Below are 24,706 nucleotides of genomic sequence, written 5' to 3' on the forward strand. Positions count from 1 at the left end.
AATTATAATTCCATCCAGGCAAACTGTAAACTCACAGAATGATAAATGGGGCCATAAGCATTTTCCTGTATAACTGGTAAAACTTAACAGTCCAATCAATGTTAAATACAGGAAAATGTCTATGCCCCCCTTTTATCATTTAATGGGCAGATGTTTTCAACTTGGGAACCTGTCTATCTGCTTTCAGAGCCAGAGTTGGAGCACCAGGATTTATCTTTGCATATGTGTTTTCTTGTGCCTCTCCCCAACTTGTACTTGTGCAACCAATTAAGAGTCATTATTAGATGATTTAAAGGTACATAAAACTCAAATTGTTATTCACCACAAAATAACTGCTGCTTCTTAACTTGTATCTGTAGGTTTGCATGAACATGTCTACACCACAATGAAATTAAACACTTAATTCTTACTTGTCTAAATGGACTTCTCTAAAAAATGATTGACATATTCCTAAGCTACAAGCAAATTTTAAATATTGGTTAACATGAGCAATCTGGAGATTATATATATATATATATATATATATATATATATATATATATATAAATATATATATTGGCTGATTGGAATAGCCAATATAATGCAAGCTCAATCCTATTGGCTGATTGGATCTGCCAATAGGATTGAAGTTCAATCCTATTGGTGGATCCAATCAGCCAATAGGATTAAGCTTGCATTCTATTGGCTGTTCTATCTTCATCCTTCCGATGCGGAGCGGGTCCATCTTCAAGATATTCGGCGCGGAGCATCCTCTTTCAATGACGACTACCCGACGTCACTTAAAGGTACCTTCATTCGTCGGGTAGTCGTCGTTGGAAGAGGATGCTCCGCGCCGGTTGTCTTGAAGATGGACCCGCTCTGCATCGGAAGGATGAAGAAAGAAGATGGCATCTGGATGAAGACTTCTGCCTGTCTGGAGGACCACTTCTGCCCATCTGGAGGACCACTTCTGCCCATCTGGAGGACCACTTCTGCCGGCTTCAGTGAGGACATCTTGCCGCTTGGATGAAGACTTTCCCGGTAAGTGGATCTTCGGGGGTTAGTGTTAGGATTTTTTAAGGGTTTATTAAGTGGATTTTATTTTTAGGCTAGAGCTTTGGGCAGCAATAGAGCTAAATGCCCTTTTAAGGGCAATGCCCATCCAAATGCCCTTTTCAGGGCAATGGGGAGCGTAGGTTTCTTTAGTTAGGGTTTTATTTGGGGGGTTGGTTGTGTGGGTGGTGGGTTTTACTGTTGGGGGGTTGTTTGTATTTCTTTTTCAGGTAAAAGAGCTGATTTATTTAGGGAAATGCCCTGCAAAAGGTCCTTTTAAGGGCTATTGATAGTTTAGTTTAGGCTAGGTTTTTTTTTTATTTTGGGGAGGCTTTTTTATTTTGATAGGGCTCTTAGATTAGGTGTAATTAGTTTAAATATCTTGTAATTTGTTTTTTTATTTTCTGTAATTTAGTGTTTGTTTGTTTTTTAAATTTATTTAATTGTATTTAATTTAGGGAATTTATTTAATTGTAGTGTTAGGTGTTAGTGTAACTTAGGTTATGTTTAATTTTATAGGTCAATTTGTATTTATTTTAGCTAGGTAGTTGGTGAATAGTTAATAACTATTTAGTAACTATTCTACCTAGTTAAAATAAATGCTAACTTGCCTGTAAAATAAAAATAAACCCTAAGCTAGCTACAATGTAACTATTAGTTATACTGCAGCTAGCTTAGGGTTTATTTTATAGGTAAGTATTTAGTTTTAATTAGGAAAAATTTAGTTAATGATATTAATTTTATTTAGATTTATTTAAATTATATTTAAGTTAGGGGGTGTTAAGGTTAGACTTAGGTTTAAAGGGTTAATAAATTTAGAATAGTGGCGGTGATGTTGGGGAAGGCAGATTAGGGGTTAATAAATGTAGGTAGGTGGCAGCAATGTTGGGGGCAGCAGATTAAGGGTTAATAGGTATAATGTAGGTGGCGGCGATGTCCAGAGCAGCAGATTAGGGGTTATTAAGTATAATGTAGGTGGCGGCAATGTTAGGGACAGCAGATTAGGGGTTAATAATATTTAACTAGTGTTTGCGAGACAGGAGTGTGGCGGTTTAGGGGTTAATATGTTTATTCTAGTGGCGGCGATGTCGAGAGCGGCAGATTAGTGGTTAATAGTTAGTTTATGGGTGTTAGTGTACATTTTAGCACTTTAGTTATGAGTTTTATGCTACAGCTTTGTAGCGTAAAACTCATAACTACTAACTTTAAAATGCGTTAGGAATCTTGACGGTAGAGGGTGTACCGCTCACTTTTTGGCCTCCCAGGACAAACTCGTAATACCGGCGCTATACAAGTCCCATTGAAAAAAGCCTTTATGAAATTTACGCAAGTTGCTTTGCGTTCAGGCCAAAACAGTGTGCGGTACACCTATACCTGCAAGACTCGTAATACCAGTGGGCGTAAAAAAGCAGCGTTAGGACCTGTTAACGCTGCTTTTTCACCTTCCCGCAAAACTCGTAATCTAGCCAAAAGAATCCAAAGGGATTGAACATAGAAAAAAAAACATGTCCCAATTTTTTAGATATAGATTTATTATAAGTAGTTTATGTAGAGAATTTTACTTACCCATATTTTTATTCTCCCATTATTTTGAATATATATATATAATTATTTTTAAATTTTTGTAAAAATGTATAAAAAAGGAAAATGCATTGTTTCAGTTTGTAAATTTTTTTCAATTTGAATCTTTTTGTTCTGTCAATATGAATATTTCAAGAAGGAGAAAGAGAGTGCAGCGCCGCTGCAAATTTATGAATATTTCATTAAATGACATAACGAGTTGTGCATTTTGAGTGAAAAAGCATTGTTATAGCTCTTTTTCACTACCGCTAGTATTACAGGTGTTGTAGGTATATTTGTACCGCACACCATTTTGGCCGTCGCAACGTAATTATCACACTTTTTAAAAAGTCTTACGAGTTTTGCCTGGGAGGCCAAAAAGTGAGCGGCACAGCCTATAACTACAAGATCCGTACCGCCATCTAAAGTCTGTAGTTATGAGTTTTACGTTACAAAGCTGTACCATAAAACTAAAGTGTTACAAAGTACACTAACACCCATAAACTACCTATTAACCCATAAACCGAGGCCCTCCTGCATCGCAAATAACTAAAATAAAGTTATTAACCCCTAATCTGCCGCTCCGGACATCGCCGCCACTATAATAAACATATTCACCCCTAAACCGCCACACTCCTGCATCACAAACACTAGTTAAATATTATTAACCCCTAATCTGCTGCCCCAATGTTGTCGCCACCTGCATACACTTATTAACCCCTAATCTGCTGTCCATAACATCGCTGCAACCTACATTACTGTTATTAACCCCTAATCTGCTGACCCCAAAATTGCTGCAACCTAACTACACTTATTAACCCCTAATCTGCTGCCCCAATGTTGCCGCCACTATACTAAAGTTATTAACCCCTAAACCTAACCCTAAATCTAACCCTAACGTAACCCTAACCCTAACACCCACTAACTTTAACATAATTAAAATAATTCCAAATAAAAATTACAATTAATACCTAAATTATTAATATTTAAAACTAAATACTTACCTGTAAAATAAAACCTAAGATAGCTTCAATATAACTAATAGTTACATTGTAGCTATCTTAGGTTTTATTTTTATTTCACAGCTAAGTTTGTATTTATTTTAACTAGGTAGATTAGTTATTAAATAGTTATTAACTATTTACTAACTACCTAGTTAAAATAAATACAAACTTACCTGTGAAATAAATCCTAACCTGTTTTACAGTAAAACCTAACATTGCACTAAAATTAAATAAATTACATTAATCAAATACAATTAACTAAATTACAAAAAAAAATAGACACTAAATTACATAAAATAAAAAAAATCAAATATTTAAACTAATTTCTCCTAATCTAACAGCCCTATAAAAATAAAAAAGCCCCCCAAAATAATAGAATTCTATCAGCCAATAAAAATTAAAGGGTAAAAAATCCTATTGGCTGATGCAATCAGCCAATAGCATTGAGCTTGCATTCTATTGGCTGATTGGAACAGCCAATAGAATGCAAGCTCAATCCCATTGGCTGATTGGGTCAGCCAATAGGATTGAAGCTCAATCCTATTGGCTGATTGCATCAGCCAATAGGATTTATTACCCTTTAATTCCTGTTTAATCTTAGTGTAATGTTAGGTTTTTCTGCAAGACAGGTTAGGATTTATTTCACAGGTAAGTTTGTATTTATTTTATCTAGGTTAATAACTATTTAATAACTAATCTACCTAGTTAAAATAAATACAAACTTAGCTGTGAAATAAAAATAAAACATAAGATAGCTACAATGTAACTATTAGTTATATTGTAGCTCGCTTAGGTTTTATTTTACAGGTAAGTACTTAGTTTTAAATAGGAATAATTTAGGTATTAATTGTAATTTTTATTTGGAATTATTTTAATTATGTTAAAGCTAGTGGGTGTTAGGGTTAGGTTTATGTTAGGGTTAGACTTAGGTTTAGGGGTTAATAACTTTAGTATAGTGGTGGCGACATTGGGGGGAAGCAGATTAGGGGTTAATAAGTGTAGTTAAAGGGACAGTCTAGGCCAAAAAAAAACTTTCATGATTCAGATAGAGCATGTAATTTTAAAATTTTCCAATTTACTTTTATCACCAATTTTGCTTTGTTCTCTTTGTATTCTTAGTTGAAAGCTTAACCTAGAAGGTTCATATGCTAATTTCTTAGACCTTGAAGGCCACCTCTTTTCAGAATGCATTTTAACAGTTTTTCACCACTAGAGGGTGTTAGTTCATGTATTTCATATAGATAACACTGTGCTCATGCACGTGAAGTTATCTGGGAGCAGGCACTGATTGGCTAAACTGCAAGTCTGTCAAAAGAACTGAAATAAGGGGGCAGTTTGCAGAGGCTTAGATACAAGGTAATCACAGAGGTTAAAAGTATATTAATATAATTGTGTTGGTTATGCAAAACTGGGGAATGGGTAATAAAGGGATTATCTATCTTTTAAAACAATAGAAATTCTGGTGTAGACTGTCCCTTTAAGTTGCAGCGATTTTGGGGGCAGCAGATTAGGGATTAATAACAGTAATGTAGGTTGCGGCGATTTTGGGAACAGCAGATTAAGGGTTAATAACAGTAATGTAGTTTGCGGCGATGTTGGGGGTAGCAGATTAGGGGTGTTTAGACTCGGGTTTATGTTAGGGTGTTAGGTTTAAACATAAAAATAAATTTCCCCATAGACATCAATGGGGCTGTGTTACGGAGCTTTACGCTCTGTGATTGCAGGTGTTAGGCTTTTTTTTAGCCAGCTCTCCCTATTGTTGTCTATGGGGAAATTGTGCATGAGCACGTAACAGCAGCTCAAAGCAGCGCTGGTATTTTTGTGCAGTATGGAGCTCAATGCAGCCATATCGCCCGCAAACGCCGGCTTTTTTAAAACTCGTAATACCAGCGCTATAGGGAGTGAAATACTCCCGAAAATGCAGCGGTCATTAATTTCTCTATAGCGCTCAAAACTCGTAATCTGGCTGTGAGTTATTTTATTTTAGTTTAATTAATTTTATTGGTCATTCTTTCCTTAAATTCGTTTTATTTAACTAGGAGTTGCAGATATAAACAAAATAACTGTAAGAAATGAACCCTTTCTCCTACAAATGCAATATGATTTCAAACAAAATAAGAGTAAAATTAACAATGTACCGCAATATGGATTAACAAAGAAAACTGGCATTGAAAAGCACTTTATGTAATGTAAGATGAATCTATAACATTGCCGATATCAATATAAGACAAAACTGTTAAGACGGAGTAAAAAACAGTTCCAACGATTGGAGAAATATTTAGACCAATCAGGAGTAATGAAATTCGTCATTTTAAACCAATCAGAAGTTTTGGCTGAGGTTTAATTAAGACCTCGAAAAAGAGATGAGCAATATGCTTGAAAAAGGCTGTAGGTAACAGGCGAAACTCATAGCATGTACTGCTATCTCACATTTTGGTGAAAATATAATTTGTTATTGAAAAGGAGAGAGTAACAATTTTTTGGACACAGCAAGGGGTACAGGAGCCATACCGGAACACCTCCTAATGGTAAAGACAGCGGGAAAGTTTTGCTGCACCTACTTAAACCGCATCACGAACCGAGTTACAGAGAGAGGAAGGTGTTTTTCATTCGGGCTCAAGGACATACCCATACACATACAGAAGTTCTGCAAATTGGAAACAAGGCTTTTTCTGCTAAATAGCGAAGTTCATCGTAAACACCCAATTATTGCCGACCTAAAGACAGGTACTGAAATAAATGCACATCCTGCTACTAAATTTTTTACTTGCTAACACTCATTTTAACAAGCACTTTGAAAGTGTATCAACTTCTTGTCAGGTGAACTATCTATTTTCTTGTTAAACATCACCGATTGTATTAATTACTATATCATGTATGATAACTACCTAAATACATTAAATAGTTTTTTTAGTGTTTTATATAGGGATAAACTTAACTGAAACTGATCCGTTTTTTACTTCTTCTAACTGACCCTTCTTTAGAATAATTTTTTATACATTAGTAATAAGTTCAAGTGTTAATTAACTGTGTAAATTAACTGTGTATTGTATTTCAAATGAAATATTTATGAATTATGAGTAAAGTCTTCTATTTATTAATTTTGTGCATTTGCTTTTTTTATACTACTATATATTTTTTATGCTACTATATATTTTATACTATACTTTTGAGAACAAATATTTATTTATTATTTTTCCTATTTTTAGATACTATCATTATAAATTAATTTACGTTAGCATAGCAGTTAAAGACAAAGTATTTCCTGTAAAAGAAATACTAGGGCACATTCAAAATATTGTCTTTTTTCCCTTAGCGTAGATGCCTTCTTTTTCAAATAAAGATAGCAAGAGAACGAAAATAAATTGATCATAGGAGTAAGTTAGAAAGCTGCTTAAAATTCTCTATCTGAATCATGAAAGAAATAAATTGGGTTTAGTATCCCTTTAAGGTCTTGAATGCTTATGGGATATTTTATTTAATTTGTTGGTCCATTAAAAGGTGTCACAATCTACTAAAGGGAACATTCTCTGTGGGACCAATATGACAATAATCCTTTTTTCTGTTAATATGTAAATAGTTGATATTACAGTTTTCTAGGTAAAAGCCGTACATCAATATATCTTGTTAGGCTTTTGATTAGAGATACATTTAGATTTAAACAATATGACATATATATATGAAATAAAGCACTGTCTATTATCTATTTATTTATCTATTTGTTTATTTTGTTTTTATAAAGAGGAATGCTTATTTAAGGCTAACTATTATAAATCACAATAAAAAGGTCAGAAAGGACGGACCAGAAGTGCAATACTACTTGGTTGATATGACTAGAATATTATGAAGCTGGTCATAAAGTAACCCCTGCTGAACTGAGATAGTGTTCTATGTTTTAGAACTATCAATTACCTTATATTTATTTTTGGTAAGCTGCCTATTGCCTCCCCTTGCATCAGTGTATTTTGGGTAACCAGTTTCCAAGGCACTCACTTTTTATCTACAATAAAGCAGTCTCTTTTACTCTGTTTACTAATACTACATGGTATTTTTGTAAACTACTTATCCTCAGGCTTTTTCTTAGAGTCTCTAAGCAATTAACTTTATTGTTGGATCTTACACGCCTTTCCTGCAATAGCAGTACAACTTCCACCATTAAGAAGTTCTTGTGGGATCTTTCATGAAACAGAGGTAATTTATGTATTTTTCACAAAATCTCCCGAAAGAATAAAATATGATTATTTTTTTTTTGCACAGAACTATATAATGTAACTTTTTCTGTGTATCAGTCATCTTAATGGAGATGGACTGTAACACAAATACTCTAAGTATGATCTTACATTCACTAGTATAATAAAAGGTTATTATATTTATCAAAGATTAAACTATTGCCAAATAATAATGAATGATTTCCATACATGATTAGATGAATATACATATACACATTGCACAATAAATCAGTTGACACTAACTCAAGGACAAATGGTGGCAAAAGCTAAAATATTTAGTTTTTTTTATCATTTGCTTCTTTACATCCATAAATGAGTATCAACTAATTATGCTTAACCTGTTGCTTCATGGGTAAGTGCTCCTGATTTGTACAAAAGGTACTGCCAGGACATGAGATGTGCAGCCACTCCAGATTGTGTGCAGTCAATTTCCAGGTTTTGAACACAACCATTCACACATGGGTCTTAGTCACCCATTGGAACCATACTATATTTAATTTAAAGGGACATAATACTCATATGCTAAATCACTTGAAACTGATGCAGTATAACTGTAAAAAGCTGACAGGAAAATATCACCTGAGCATCTCTATGTAAAAAAGGAAGATATTTTACCTCACAATCTCCTCAGCTCAGCAGAGTAAGTTCTGTGTAAAAAGTTATACTTCACCTGCTCCCAGCTGCAGGTAAAAATAAAAAAAAAATGAAGAAATGAACAGCAGCCAATCAGCATCAGCAGTGCTGAGGTCATGAACTCTTACTGTGATCTCATGAGATTTGACTTAACTCTCATGAGATTTCATAGTAAGCTTCCTTTACCTGATTGGTGAAATAATATGAGAGTTCACGAGGCTCATCCTTTCAGATGTCCTGGGACAGACACACTAAAATACTGCTTAGAAATCCATTACAATGGGAGGTGGCTACTGAGGAACTTTTGAGGTAAAATATATTTCTTTTTTACATAGAGATGTTCAGGAGATATTTTCTAGTCAGCTTTTTACAGCTATGCTGCATCACTTTCAAGTGTTTAAACATTTGGGTATTATGGCCCTTTAAATCTTTGTTTCACAGTTCCTTAACTCATAATCATGGTTGAAATAAGTAACTAAAAAATAGCATAAGTAAAACAAGGATAGAGACTAATTTGGTCATATTGTCACAGCAGGGACACTTTTAATGTGAAGTAAAACCTCAATCTATTATAAACAGACAAATATATCATTTATTTAAATCTCTAACCTGTTTAAGCATTGTGTAATTAGATCCATCTGTGCTCATTTTTCTTATTTCATGATGATCAGCAAGAAGCAGGAAAGGTTCTTCCACTAAACTCAAACAAAAAGTTATATTTTATTTTAGTAAATGCAGTTACATTGTTGACTATTTGGACAAAAAAAAGTGGGAAAAGAGCAGATACATTACATTTAATTCATATCTCTAATTGTCAATACAATATGTATAGAAAAAGCTAAATGCCTTACTCAGATTTAACTATCCTGAGTTTGAAAGTGTTTTAGCAAACATAAACATAAATAAAAAATAGATTTAATAAGCAACAGAGGGTTAGATTACGAGTGGATTAGTAGTTTGCACACGCGTCCAAGCATTAAAACCATTAGCAGTAATTTTGCACTCGTATTAGGAGTTAAAAGTAAAAAGGTAACAAATAGACTTTGCATTCCCCCATATGCTTCAATGGAGCCGAAAAAGTTTAAAAAACACTCACAAGTTGTGCAGACACGATCACAGTTATTTGAAAGTGATACAAGACAAGATAATATTGCATATTTCATAATCCAATATTCTGCACACAGCAAAATATGTTCTATTATTCTTAAAGAGGTATTCAAATAGATGTCTCGTAGATGCTGTAATCTAGCCCGAAGTGTTTAAGTGATCCCAGAGAATGCAGTAATAAGTTATATGAGAAAAAGAAAATCACTGAAAATAATTGAGTGATTATCCACAATTATTGTTTTTAAATATTTATATAGAACTTGTGCAAAACATTTATTATAATAATAATAGTAATAATAATAATAGTTAAAAGCACTGTAAAAATTAACCTAATGACATTCAAAAGTGGTATGGTTTAAAGAAATATTGAATATTGAAATAGAAAAGTTATTATCTAAAAAATTTCAAAAAGTGATTTTGATTGGAATACTGCTGTCACAGAACACACAGTTTTTTTTTTTTTTTTTTTATGAATTGGAATGGCTCAGAAATTTAAAATTGTACAAAAAGTCCCTCAAAGCAATTCAGATGGCTCTTCTGGTGGACTTAAAGGGATAATAAATCCATTTTTTTTTTCTTTAATGATTCAGATAGAGCATGCAATTTTAAGCAACTTTCTAGTTTACTCCTATTATCAATTTTTCTTCATTCTCTTGTTATCTTTATTTAAAAAGCAGAAATATAAAACTTAGGAGCCAGCCAATTTTAGATTCAGCACCTTAGATAGCGCTTGTTTATTGGTGACTGACATTTAGCCACCAATAAGCAAGCGTAACCTAGGTTTTGAACCAAAAATCGGTCAGCTCCTAAGCTTTACATTCCTGCTTTTTTTATAAAGATAGCAAGAGAATGAAGAAAAATTGATAATAGGAGTAAATTAGAAAGTTGCTTAAAATTGCCTGCTCTATCTGAATCATTAAATAAAAATTTGGGTTTAATATCCCTTTAATTAGATACTATTTAAACATATATATATATATATATATATATATATATATATATATATATATATATATATATATGTATATATATATATATATATATTTATACACACAACACATGATATATTATATCGTCACAATGGTGCCGGCCAAGGGTTGGGATATATTAGACAGCAAGTGAACAGTCAGTTCTTGAATTTCATGTGCTGGAAGCAGGAACAATGGGCAAGTGAAAAGCTCTGAGTGACTTTAACAAGGGTCAAATAGTGATGACTAGAAGACGGGGTCAGAGCATCTCCGAAATGGCAAGTCTTGTGGGATGTTCCCGGTATGCAGTGGTTAGTACCTGCCAAAAGTGGTTCAAGGAATGACAACTGGTAACTCAGTATCAGGGTCATGGGTGCCCAAGGATCATTAATGCAGGTGGGTAGCTCGAATAGCTAAAAAAAAAGTAATGCTGGCCATGATAGGAAGGTGTCAGAACACACTGTGCATTGCAGTTTGCTGCGTATGATACTGCAAAGCCGCAGACCGGTCAGAGTCTGTCCACTGCCAAAAGTTAAATTTTTAATCAATTTTAATTTGTTAAAATCTGTTGAACTGAGTTTTAAATATAAATATTTTACATTCCAATTTTCTTCACATAGAGAAAATGTTCTTTGTATTCATATATATATATATATATATATATATATATATATATATATATATATATATATATATATATATATATATATATATATATATATATTTATATTGTTTGCGAATGGATGTGCGCCAGTGCCCAGTATTGCCTGTTTTGTATAACTAGTTGGTCACATTGGCAACACTCCCGAAGATGGTATAAAAACCTTTTTTAAGGTGTGCTAAACCAAACTTTGTATTTGTGTTTATATTCATATAGATATACATTTTAACAAAAAATCATTATATTTATATAAGAATAAATATTAAAAAAGAAAAAGAAAATTTTCTACTACGTGAAGAATATTGGAATGTAAAATTTTCATAACTACCTTCATGTAAAGCGCAGTTGGTCTAATGCAGATTCAGGTTAGCACGCAAGTGATAAGTATTAGTTTTTACTTTTAAACAGCGTGCCCCATTGAAGTCTATGGGAAGCCAAAGTTAACATGGTCTTGAAGTCCTGAAGTTAATGCGCATCACTATCGCTCACACGCTACCTTTTTACTTTCAACTTGAAATACATGAAAAAGTTAGCGTGCCACTTGTAATCTGGCCCACGGTTTAGTAATGTCCTAAAGAAAAGGCAGAAAATGCAAACAAAGCCTAATACAGCACACAAAATAGCTATATAACAGAAACAGTGATAAATTATTAACTGAAAGTATGTCTACTAGTATTTTATGATGTGGAGTTTGAAATGCATAAATAACACTGTGCAACTCCAGGGCTTACTACATTATACTTACCTACACAATTGAAAATTTTAGGTATAGTAAGGGGCTTAATAGTAGTTGAGATTGTATGCCTTTTCTACAAAAATAGCAACCCTGGAACAAGAGGCCATGATCTCAAGTTGAAGAGTAGCAGGTTCAGAAGTAACTTGCGGAAGTTCTTCTTCACATAAAAGATAGTTGTTTCATGGAATAAATATCCATGAATAGATATCCTTGAACTAATTAAGCTTTTACATTATAGGAAATATGCTTGTTATATGCAGTCAAAATCTGTTTCTTTGTTTACTTTGCCATGATGTTCCTGATCTTCTATACTTACTATGCTGTCAAGGAGTTTGGAATGCACATACTGTAGAAGGAAAAATCCACTCTTTGTTTGACAACATATTCTCTATTCAAACTTTGGCTAACTGCATTTTCTTGCCAGTGTATGGAAGTATTGTTAGTTGTCTATTCTCTGGTTAACCCATTGATACATTGACTGGACCCTTCCTTGTACACAAGACTATGTTTGTTTACTGATTTCTGCCTCTGGTTAACTTTTTGATACCTTTTCTGGACCTTGCCTATTACATTCTAATGATACTTGACTGCCTGACCTATGCCTGCTTATTTCTGCCTTTTATTAATAACTAGCTACTTTGCCTGAACTCTTCCATATTTACAGTTTAAGCAGTGCCTGGGTCAATATCTTGCCTTTGTTTTATTTTTAAACTCTCTCTGCACTGATCTTTAATATTGCTGAATCGAGCAAGTTATGCAGCTGTATTGTGTTCATATTTTATATTTCAAATTTAGTGGTATTTACTTTTTGAACCCTTCTTTGTTTTGTCTTGTTCTTTTATGAGAATTTACTCTATTACCAGAATTGTTGCTTATGTTTTCTGACCTTTTCTTTGTTGCCATTTTATAGTACAAAAAAATGTTTAACAACACTTCTTTAAAGCCTCTTCCATCAATTAATACCGTGCATCTCCTACATGAGGATGAACCTGGAGTTTTCTAAAAAAGGCAACAATTTATGATACTGTTCTCTTCCAATAATTCAGGTTATGATATATTCAAGTAACATATTATGTATTGTAAAGGGCCTTAGTTTATTCATTTTGTGACTAAGGGTCCAATATCTTAAAACTCTCTGTTCTAATGAGATAATCTAGAAAAAAAAAACATCCATGCTATAAGGTCCTTTACAGGATTTCAGAAAGGCTATATTTACTATGTATGTTGCTAAGAGGTATAATCTACATATATGTATGTGACGAACAGACACATGTATAACAAAATTAAAGCACAAAATAACAATTGTATCCAAAGTAGAAAAACTGAAATAAAATTAAACAGTAGAAGCATTATTTTAAAATAAAAAAGAAACATGTTAACAAACGAACAAGGTTAAAACCATATTAAGTACAAAGTAGTAACCATAATGAATGTGCAAAATACATATTAATTTTTTTTTATTTTTTCAATGTAATATGATCATTGCACGCTCAGCAAATAAGCTGGACGGGTCTGTTACTTGATCATGTCTAAATTGCTCTCATAGTTTTCAGAGTATTCTATAAACATGTTATACCCGCAGGTCTCTAACTGAGATATTTTGCAAATTGTATGCTTCACAATGGTTATATGCAAATATGTTACCATGTAGCCGTAAAGAAACAAAACATCTATTTTTTTCCTTTGTTGCCTCTGAATTAAATAAATTATCGAGACTTTTTTTTTTTTACCATTATTTTGTAATCTGTGTGTCTCTCCCTCAAATCCAATATCCTATATGGCGAGATAAACAGATCCGATGTTCGATCTTGCTTTTCTAAAACTTTTTGAGGGACCTTGCAGTACTGACAACACTTCTAAAATAATCTTACCATACCAGAGAGCTTTAGTGAATTGGGCCCTTTGTTTTTGCTTCTTGAAAAATTGATGTTTCTATATTATATAAAATCCATTTTTATGCTGACGGATTTCCTGCTAAGCAACAGAGCTGTAGGAGTTGTCCATAGCAGTGGCCAATCTATACATAGAACACACATTGTGCACAAGCATACATTTCCTTTTACTTTCAATTTATTTTTTTCTAGCTTTTACTTAAATTTGAATGCAATAAATATATTATTTTAAAACATAAAATAAACTATGATCTTCCCACTCAAAAATCTGAACTTGGTAGTGGAAAAATCTCTTAAGCAGATACTTGCTTGATGTATTTATGCTTCTTTATGGTTACATTTGATCAGTTCAGAGAAATTTTAGCTCAAATCAAAGCTTGCAGCCAATCATGCAGAACATAAAAATAAACTACTTTGATTACCGGTGACTGTATAATTTTAAATATACATAAATACCAGAGTTTTACTTAACAAAATGCATTGCACTTGGTGGTGCATTTATGTTTCTCAAAAAAAGCATTTTCTATCCAAAAGTTGTAAACTTGCAGGGATTAGCGTCCCCTAAAAAAGATCATTTTCAATATGTGTAAGGATTTTCAAGCATGCTAAAAAAGGCCTTTGTAGGTAATTACAACACTTATTAAGCACTGAATAATGTTATGTAATTTTCTTGAATAAATTATATGTCTAAAAGAGGCAAGTTAAGGGTTACTGGATTTTTATGGATTTTGTTTAATAGCTACCAAAATGAACTACATTTTTTATATATTAAAAAAACCCTGCTTTTCATGTTCCCATTATCATTATGTATCACAGCAGAAAACTCTGATTGTTCGATGATAGTGCCAGATTTCCTTCTTTTTCAAGGCTTCCTGTTGCACAGCAAGCACTTAATAATTCACAATATCATAATACGCTGTAATTATACTGAAAAACCATGCCTGGAGAATGCATAATAGGACTAATGTCTATACAAACACAAATGTAAAAGAAATCTGATTTTCCATTTAAGATAGATTCAAATTAGAATTAGTACAGATCTCTACAGAATAATAAGAGAAAAAGGCTAAATCAAATTGTTAATGACTAGCATAATATATAACCACACTTAAGCTTTATACTTTGGGTCTGCACGCACAATTTTTCATTCATGAGTACATAAATGTCATGTGGTACCTGAAAGAGATTTGCAGCCATTTGGATTTTCAGGGTGAATTTCATAGCCATCTGTGCATAAACACTTGTAGGTTCCATACGTATTGATGCATTGCTGGCTACAGGGGAAGCCAGATAAACATTCATCAATGTCTACACATGTTTTGCCATCATTCTTCAATCGAAATCCAGGCCAACATTTGCACTATAAAAAAATATAATCCTATCAGTCAGTGTTATTGCCAGTGATTGTTTTCTATAAATAAACAAGATGTGATAAAATGTAAATACTTCACACCCTCAGAAATATGAAATAGTGTTGTAAATTCATACAATGCAGAAGAAAATGTGTTTTTGTAATATATATCTTTATCTTTATGTTTGTGTACCAGAATGTAGCTCATACTGCTTATTTCAGAAAATTATACTAGATCTATAAAATGACAAGGATTTCATCACATGATTATGATAAGGATGATTATTATATTATCAATATACATTATCATAATATCTTACATATTCAGCAGCAGTATTTATAGGGTACAAACAATAAAGAAATGACAAGAATAATCATACAAATACAGATACAGATTTGGAGAGCCTTTCCCCTAGAGAGTTTATACACTTAGGGCTCGATGATCTAAACCTCGCTAGATCAAACCTAATTTTTCTCGCCAACTCTTGCAGGGACTGCCCTGGTTCAATAATCATAAAAAAGGGGCAGTCCCTACGAGTGGCGAGATGGCTCCTATTAAAAGTAATGGAGCTTGATGGATAGGGATTCTTCACTCCATATAGCAAAGTTAGCAGTGAGCAGGGGGCGCACTTTCAAAATGTAATCCTGTAGTCAATCTAAATCACATTATATTCTGCATATAGCATCTTACATTCGCCTATATGTTTGCATGCATGTATTTTTCTATTAGGTTGATAAGTATTTGTAGAGTTTTGAGAAAAAAGCAAACAGTTCACAGTTCCGATGCAAGGAAAGGCAGGGAGAGATATCGACAATTAAAATAATATATATTTATTTATACTTGCATTAAAAATGTTGACAAGGCACAGCAAACAGACAGACTTCGGCTGACGCGTTTCCTGCCTTACTGGAAGTTCATCAGAGCTCTGATGAACTGCCAGTAAGGCAGGAAACGCGTCAGCCAAAGTCTGTCTGTTCGCTGTGCCTTGTCAACATTTTTAATGCAAGTATAAATAAATATATATTATTTTAATTGTCGATATCTCTCCCTGCCTTTCCTTGCATCGGAACTGTGAACTGTTTGCTTGTTTGAGAATTTAATTTGAATTTCACGGGTTCTGGAGAGCCCCAGCAGCGCCGGAGCTTGGAGCAGTCTCACACCTTACATTGAGTAGGTGTATTACAGAGGCGGCACGCTGAATTCCACTACACACTGAGAATTGCTTTGCAGACTACACGCTATTACTAAGAATTTGGATTGCGTGCATTGGTATCCATACCTCTATGGTGGGCTTCAGAGGAGTGTGGTGAGTCCTTTGTCCTCTCATAATTGGATGTTACACGTAACCTTATGTTGAATTGGTGTTATCCGCAACTGTGGGGTTCCTGTTTGGAATTGTTTACATCAATATACAACTAACTAAACTATTTACGGATACTGTTAACAAATGAACTTTCCATGAACTCTTGTTGATGTTACTGAGTTTTGAGAAAAGCTTGCCACCTTTTAGTTGGCGAAAAAAGCTGTGAGCGCTATAGTGCAAAAATCTTTACAGAATTTCGCTGGTATTAGAGAGACAATTTCATATACGCCCATGGAACCCCCATGTTCAGCTCATTTTACGAAAAAAACAACAATTACACTTTGAATTTTGTATTTATAAGTAAAAATTTCTGTGTGTTTTTTGCACATCTAGTTTACTAATATTATAATTAACCCTGTGCATATTTAATACGATTTATTCCTGTGTAATTTACAGATTTTACGTTTTGGTAAAATACGATTTTTGGTGAATAATTTTTGTAATTTTTTTTTTATGTTCCTTAACAATACAATTTTTCCCTGCTTATTTTTTATGAATGGTTGTTATTTGTTTAATATGGTGTTGACAATACAAAATTTATTGTGCACTTTTCATACGAAAATGCATTATACGCCCCTTAGCGAGACACCCTGTTTTCAGGGTAAAAAGTGACTTTAGATCATTCCACCAGGGAAACAGAAGGACTGGCGAACATTCTTTAATAATCACGCCAGCCCAGAGAGCTTTAGATCATCAGTCCCTCAGTGCTAATTAAAAGAGATGAAAGGTACAATAGTAGTTTGCAATGAAAATTGATTGTAGAACTAGTCCGCTGGTGAAATTGAGTATTTGTTTTGGATGTGCATGACACTTTATAAAGTTAGGTGGTTGGTTCATTTAAATAGGTAGGTTTGTAAAATGAATTCATAGCTTTCAAAAATGTGAATAGTTTTATAGATCCGCGTTCCCTGGTAATAATACAAAATAATTCCTGCAGGTGAGATTGTGAGGTGGTGATGACACAAGGGATTGAGAGCTATAAAACAATTATGAGGTTATGGGCCCCACTTATCAAATGCCAGGCAGACAAGGTTCCCTTTTGGGAACCTGTCTGCTCAATATTGGAGTGAGTGGTAAGCATCTGCTGCCCACATTTATCATTGCATACTGCCTCGTGCTCTCACAAGGCCAAACACATGTGGTCAGGGCTGTCATTTACCCACCCTGCCTAGTCCAATGTGATTTTAATCTACTAGTTTAGAGCTGACATAAAGGTATTGAAAAAATCATCTGCAGGCACTCCAAAGATGCATCCGCAGCTTGATAAATGGAGCCTTATGAACTTGTTCAATAGTATGTACCTTGATACTCTATCTATCTATCATCTATCTATCTTCAACGTGCTCCCACTACCCTCTATCACTCTAAAATCCTTGTGTATAACATTTAACTGTATGTATAGTTAAACACATATTAGGCTTTATTTTGCTCATTCATGGACGTTACTTTACATCAATTCCTTTTTTATGTCAGATATTTATCCAGACATTTTTTGGAAAAAGTCAGCAGGAGTTGGTGAAACTCATTCAATTCGTGCAGGTGTACATTCAACTTAGTCTCCGAAAAATGAACTTTTTTATTTTGATTTATTTATTTTAAATAAAGGTCACAATTTGACAAGCTTGAAAAGTAGCTGATTGATGGGAAAAAAAAAAAAGAAAAAAAAAAAGAAACCTTTTATGGGAGATAACATTTTGAGTTTAATTTACCTTTAAGTGATAATTTTACAAAGCCAATGGGATTGTGATGTAGTTTGCTGATGCTATATTGTGCTGATTAACATCTGCAGCTAAAATTTCAAGTAATTAAGATGATCCAGAACATTTGCAATGCAATGCCACAAAAAGTCTGTTTTACAAAGGCAAGAGAGATTCTACCTTCTGTAACTAAGTTTCTTATAGGAAACAATCTTGCTCTTTACTTAACTTGAATAAATGTACTTTGTATTTATTTTCTCTGTGAATAAAATTTCACATCAAACAATAAATGAAAGAATGCTTCAGATTTAATAGGCAAAAATGCACCTAAGATGAAAAGATTAGATTTGATAAAACCTCTATCTTTTCTAGAGCTGATGATGTACTAGGAGCAGCAAACAGAGAGCAGACATATACACAGGGGAACATTTTTTTGGGATGAATCATTCATCATGGTTTTTTTTCCTTTTGTTTTGTCCATTATTCATTGGAATTTGGAATTTGTTAATGAAAATACATTTGCCCGCTCTTTCCTAGAATAACTTCAGGGCAGCAGAGGAGCATCTAGACAGCAGCTTAAACTTAAAGTTAAAATAGTAGCTTGAGCTTCTACTACAAGTGCATTGTTTAATGGGTCAAAACTGGCCAAAAACAAAAGTGAAGCTAACATCATCACTAGAGAACACAGGAATCGATCAGCTAAAAGAATACTGCTAAATTATTATTGAATCATTTTAAAACTCTGAAACCTTTCCTGTTTTAATAGTATGCATTTATACTTTTAAGCTTTTTCCTATCTGCACAAGCTCTTCTTGCCTTTAGAATAAAAAGACAATTACATTTTTTGCCTTGTGCATTCAATCAATATTTTTTATTATTATTATTTGTATGGGGTTATTTGTTTATTGTTTTCAGAGGAATTTAAAGAAGCTTAACATATAATGTTTTACATTCATCTGAAAACACCTGCACATATCTAACAGAGAGTATGTTTCAAGTAACATGAAATAACTGGTGAGAACTTGCCATGTAGGTCTGATGCCTCAGTCAAATCTATAGTTAAATTTCTAAAATTCTAAGAGAAGAAGTCTCCTGGCTTAAATTTGTACAGCATCTATCAATTGGATTAATAACATTTGGACAAATTGGCCCCATTTTTGCCACTGCCTCCTATAATTTGAAATTTTGAAAACTTTTATGAGAAAGGATTATTCCTGCTTTCTCAGTACCAATTTGCCACTAGCCACCATATATGAAACTGTTCTGAATTGTCCTGGCGATATCATGGCGGCGGACAGAAATCAAACCGATCGAATACGATTGGGTTGATTGACATCCCCTGCTAGCGGCTGATTGGCCACGAATCTGCAGGGGGCAGCATTGCACCAGCAGTTCATAAGAACTGCTGGTGTAATGATAAATGCAGACAGTGTATGCTGACGGCATTTATTGATGTGCAGCGGACATGATACGCTACATCGTATTATGTCCGCTCGCACATTAATAAATTGACTCCACAATCTTTATACACTAAAAACTAACTGGTTGAAGGCTGAAAGCCATACTGGGAAATATAGAGAGTTAATATGCAGAAAGAAGACTAATATGAGAGTAATTTTAAAAAGAAACAATAAATCTGACTCTATGGCTATGTGTAATCTGTTTACACAAGATATGATGTTCTTCATGCATGAAAAATGATGGCTTAGCTGAATATTAAATATAGCTTAGAATTAAAGATGACAGAACAAACTGGTCCTCTTTGCTCTTCAAAGTGACAATTAATTGACAATAATAGGATTTTAGCTGATTTCTGCAGCAAATCATGTCTCACTTATTTTAACCATAATCTCCAACAAACAAGACTGTAGGAGCATCAAACTATTTTATGCAGGAAACACTCAATAAATGCTAATAAGAGATGCTAAAAAATAACAAAATTTCAATTTTAAACCTTATTAGTAGTCATATTTCAAAACAAAGTTCATTTTTTTTTTTATGACATTTTCCACATCACAAAATAGGATGCTTTAACACAAATCAGACAATGCCTTTGGCGAGCCTAAAACTATAACCTACTAAAAGAACCGCTGTGACTTTGAATGATTAGTTTCAGGTTATCATCCTCGTTTTGATCTTTTCCCACCAGGTTACTCAGTGAATCAGCACATCAGTACATGAAGTAACCTTTAAAAGCGTTGATTCAGTCTATTGGGAAATGGGGGAAAAGTGAACGAAAACACATTTGAAATGGATGATTCTAAAAACGATTAACTTCTCTTCAGCTGTGTAGAGACAAATTGACTGTTTTCAGTCCAAAAAATTCAGCCTTAAAGAGGCAGTAGATAAAAGCAAATTAATCTGAAGTACTTTAAAGAAACCGTACTTCACAAAATATTGGGGACATTTTTAATTTCTTCCAAAATTGTTGTTTCGTTAAAAATACAATTTTTGTTTTAGTTTATTTTGGTTCATGGTTGCATTAGTTTCAAACCAATTTTTTAGCTAGTACAGATTTTTGCAAAATTCTTTTATTTATACATCTATATTTTTATGCACTGCATTTTTGTTAAAACTATTTTTTTTAGTTAAGTAATAAATGTAGTAAAAGACAATCAAACAGAGGACTTTTTTTTAACTATTAACTTGCTAGTACTGAAAACAAAAATCTCCCTTTAACAGACACTAAATGCAAATTAAACCAGTAGCAGCAATGCAACAAAAGGTATAAGAACTGTTTAATATACCTTTTTTTTTAACTAATAACTTAGTACTACTGAATTGAACAATAGGTAGGTTTAGAGATTAGGTAGATTAGATATAAATATATGAATAACACACAAGGTGCTGTTATTTTCTTTTAAACTAATCTCTCTTTAAATAAAGCACTGCCAGGCAGTGGCACACGCATTATTATAATATGATATAATATATTATACTAGCAATATTAGCAACTAGCAATAGCAAATGTCTCTCAGTGAGGGGGCACGGCAGACAAAGGTACTGCTAGCACACTGATACACACTGATACACACTGGTTTTAAGCTGATATGGTTAGGCAGTAACTTAAAATTCCCTCTTTGATTTCAATCCCTTCCCCTGAGAATGCTGAATGGACAGAAAACATCACAAGCTTCCACTGACATGCTAATAGAACATGTCAATATATTCATTGGGGCCGATTTAAGACCGCTGATCCTTAACTCGTCCGCCTGCTCTGAGCAGCGGACAGCAATCAACCCGATCAGATACGATCAGGTTGATTGATACCCCCTGATAGCGGACGATTGGCCACAAATCTGCAGGGGGCGGCATTGCACAAGCAATGTTGTGCGGACATGATCGCTGCAGTGTATCATGTCCATCGCACAGATGGTAAATTGGCCCCATTGTGTCTTTCTGGTTTTCATTCATTGGCTAAAGCCTGCCTGCATCATAAAAGCAGCATCAGGAAACGAAAAACAAAAATGCAAAAGAAAATAATGTGTATTTATTTACTTTTTCGTTTCATTTTCTTTTTTCCATATTTTTGTTTACGGTATGCAAAGAAAATCGCAAAAATTATATTAACCCTTATATAAAAAAATATTAGTATTCATATGAATTATTTTAATCAGAAAGTATATATATATATATATATATATATATATATATATATATATATATATATATATATATATATATATATATATATATATATATATATATACATACACACACACACAAGTCCAAGGAGGATAAGCACAGGCCCTCAGTAATAGCAGCTGCCAGGGTACACATTCAAAATAGATTAGGTATCAAAAATGTAAAAAACTGCACTCACTGGACTTTCATAAAAACTTGTATTTTATTCCAAACAAGTTAAAATGGCATTGATGCCATTTTAACTTGTTTGGAATAAAATATAAGATTTTATGAAAGTCCAGTGAGTGCCGTTTTGTTTATATTTTTGATATATATATATATATATATATATATATATATATATATATATATATATATATATATATATATATATATATATATATATATAACATAATTTATGCTTACCTGATAAATGTATTTCTCTTGTGGTGTATCCAGTCCACGGATCATCCATTACTTGTGGGATATTCTCCTTCCCAACAGGAAGTTGCAAGAGGATCACCCACAGCAGAGCTGCTATATAGCTCCTCCCCTAACTGCCATATCCAGTCATTCGACCGAAACAAGCCGAGAAAGGAGAAACCATAGGGTGCAGTGGTGACTGTAGTTTAAATTAAAATTTAGACCTGCCTTAAAAAGACAGGGCGGGCCGTGGACTGGATACACCACAAGAGAAATAAATTTATCAGGTAAGCATAAATTATGTTTTCTCTTGTAAGGTGTATCCAGTCCACGGATCATCCATTACTTGTGGGATACCAATACCAAAGCTAAAGTACACGGATTAAGGGAGGGACAAGGCAGGCTTAAATGGAAGGAACCACTGCCTGTAGAACCTTTCTCCCAAAAATAGCCTCAGAAGAAGCAAAAGTATCAAATTTGTAAAATTTTGAAAAGGTATGAAGCGAAGACCAAGTCGCCGCCTTGCAAATCTGTTCTACAGAAGCCTCATTTTTAAAGGCCCAGGTGGAAGCCACAGCTCTAGTAGAATGAGCTGTAATCCTTTCAGGGGGCTGCTGCCCAGCAGTCTCATAGGCTAAGCGTATTACGCTCCGAAGCCAAAAAGAAAGAGAGGTTGCTGGAGCTTTTTTACCTCTCCTCTGTCCAGAGTAAACAACAAACAGTGTAGATGTTTGGCGAAAATCTTTAGTAGCTTGTAAGTAAAACATTAAAGCACGGACCACGTCCAGATTATGTAAAAGGCGTTCCTTCTTTGAAGAAGGATTAGGACACAATGATGGAACAACAATCTCTTGATTGATATTCTTGTTAGAAACTACCTTAGGTAAAAACCCAGGTTTTGTACGCAGAACTACTTTATCTGAATGGAAAATCAGATAAGGAGAATCGCATTGTAAGGCAGATAACTCAGAGACTCTCCGAGCCGAGGAAATAGCCATCAAAAACAGAACTTTCCAAGATAAAAGTTTGATATCAATGGAATGAAGGGGTTCAAACGGAACCCCTTGATTAACTTTAAGAACCAAGTTTAAGCTCCATGGGGGAGCAACAGGTTTAAACACAGGCTTAATTCTAACCAAAGCCTGACAAAAAGCTTGAACGTCTAAAAATTCTGCCAGACGCTTGTGCAAAAGAATAGACAGAGCAGAAATCTGTCCCTTTAAAGAACTAGCTGATAATCCTTTTTCCAAACCCTCTTGGAGAAAAGACAATATCCTAGGAATCCTAACCTTACTCCATGAGTAATTCTTGGATTCACACCAATAAAGGTATTTACGCCATATCTTATGGTAGATTTTCCTGGTGACGGGCTTTCGTGCCTGTATAAGGGTATCAATGACTGACTCGGAGAAGCCACGCATTGATAAAATCAAGCGTTCAATCTCCATGCAGTCAGTCTCAGAGAAATTTGATTCGGATGATTGAAAGGACCTTGTAGTAGAAGGTCTTGTCTCAGAGGCAGGGTCCATGGTGGAAAGGATGAAATGTCCACTAGGTCTGCATACCAGGTCCTGCATGGCCACGCAGGCGCTATCAAGATCACCGATGCTCTCTCCTGTTTGATTTTGGCAATCAGTCGAGGGAGCAGAGGAAACGGTGGAAACACATAAGCCAGGTTGAAGAACCAAGGTGCTGCTAGAGCATCTATCAGTGCCACTTCTGGGTCCCTGGACCTGGATCCGTAACAAGGAAGCTTGGTGTTCTGGCGAGACGCCATGAAATCCAGTTCTGGTTTGCCCCAACGATGAACCAATTGAGCAAACACCTCCGGATGGAGTTCCCACTCCCCCGGATGAAAAATTCGCCTCCCAGTTCTCTACACCTGGGATATGGATTGCTGATAGGTGGCAAGAGTGAGTCTCTGCCCAGCGAATTATCTTGGAGACTTCTAACATCGCTAGGGAACTCCTGGTTCCCCCTTGATGGTTGATGTAAGCCACAGTCGTGATGTTGTCCGACTGAAATCTGATGAACCTCTGATGAACCTCAGGGTTGCTAACTGAGGCCAAGCTAGAAGAGCATTGAATATTGCTCTTAACTCCAGAATATTTATTGGGAGGAGTTTCTCCTCCTGAGTCCATGATCCCTGAGCCTTCAGGGAATTCCAGACTGCACCCCAACCTAGAAGGCTGGCATCTGTTGTTACAATCGTCCAATCTGGCCTGTGAAAGGTCATACCTTTGGACAGATGGACCCGAGATAGCCACCAGAGAAGAGAATCTCTGGTCTCTTGATCCAGATTTAGCAGATCCCCATTCCACTGACTGAGCATGCATAGTTGCAGCGGTCTGAGATGTAGTCGTGCAAATGGCACTATGTCCATTGCCGCTACCATCAAGCCGATTACTTCCATACACTGAGCCAC

At 34.4% G+C, this 24,706-nt stretch overlaps 1 protein-coding gene across 1 annotated transcript in view; it reads right to left on the minus strand.

The window, feature by feature from the left end:
• Positions 1-24,706, minus strand: part of LRP1B (LDL receptor related protein 1B) — a 2,715,774-nt gene that overhangs the window by 409,876 nt on the left and 2,281,192 nt on the right. The window contains exons 57-58 of the mRNA XM_053698264.1: positions 14,999-15,182; positions 9,068-9,153 (exon numbers count right to left, since the gene is read on the minus strand). Coding sequence (XP_053554239.1) covers positions 9,068-9,153; positions 14,999-15,182 — 270 coding nt within the window. The remainder of the gene's footprint in view (positions 1-9,067; positions 9,154-14,998; positions 15,183-24,706) is intronic.

This window comes from Bombina bombina, chromosome 1 (genome assembly GCF_027579735.1).
Source record: "Bombina bombina isolate aBomBom1 chromosome 1, aBomBom1.pri, whole genome shotgun sequence".
In the NCBI taxonomy this organism is placed as follows: Eukaryota; Metazoa; Chordata; class Amphibia; order Anura; family Bombinatoridae; genus Bombina; species Bombina bombina.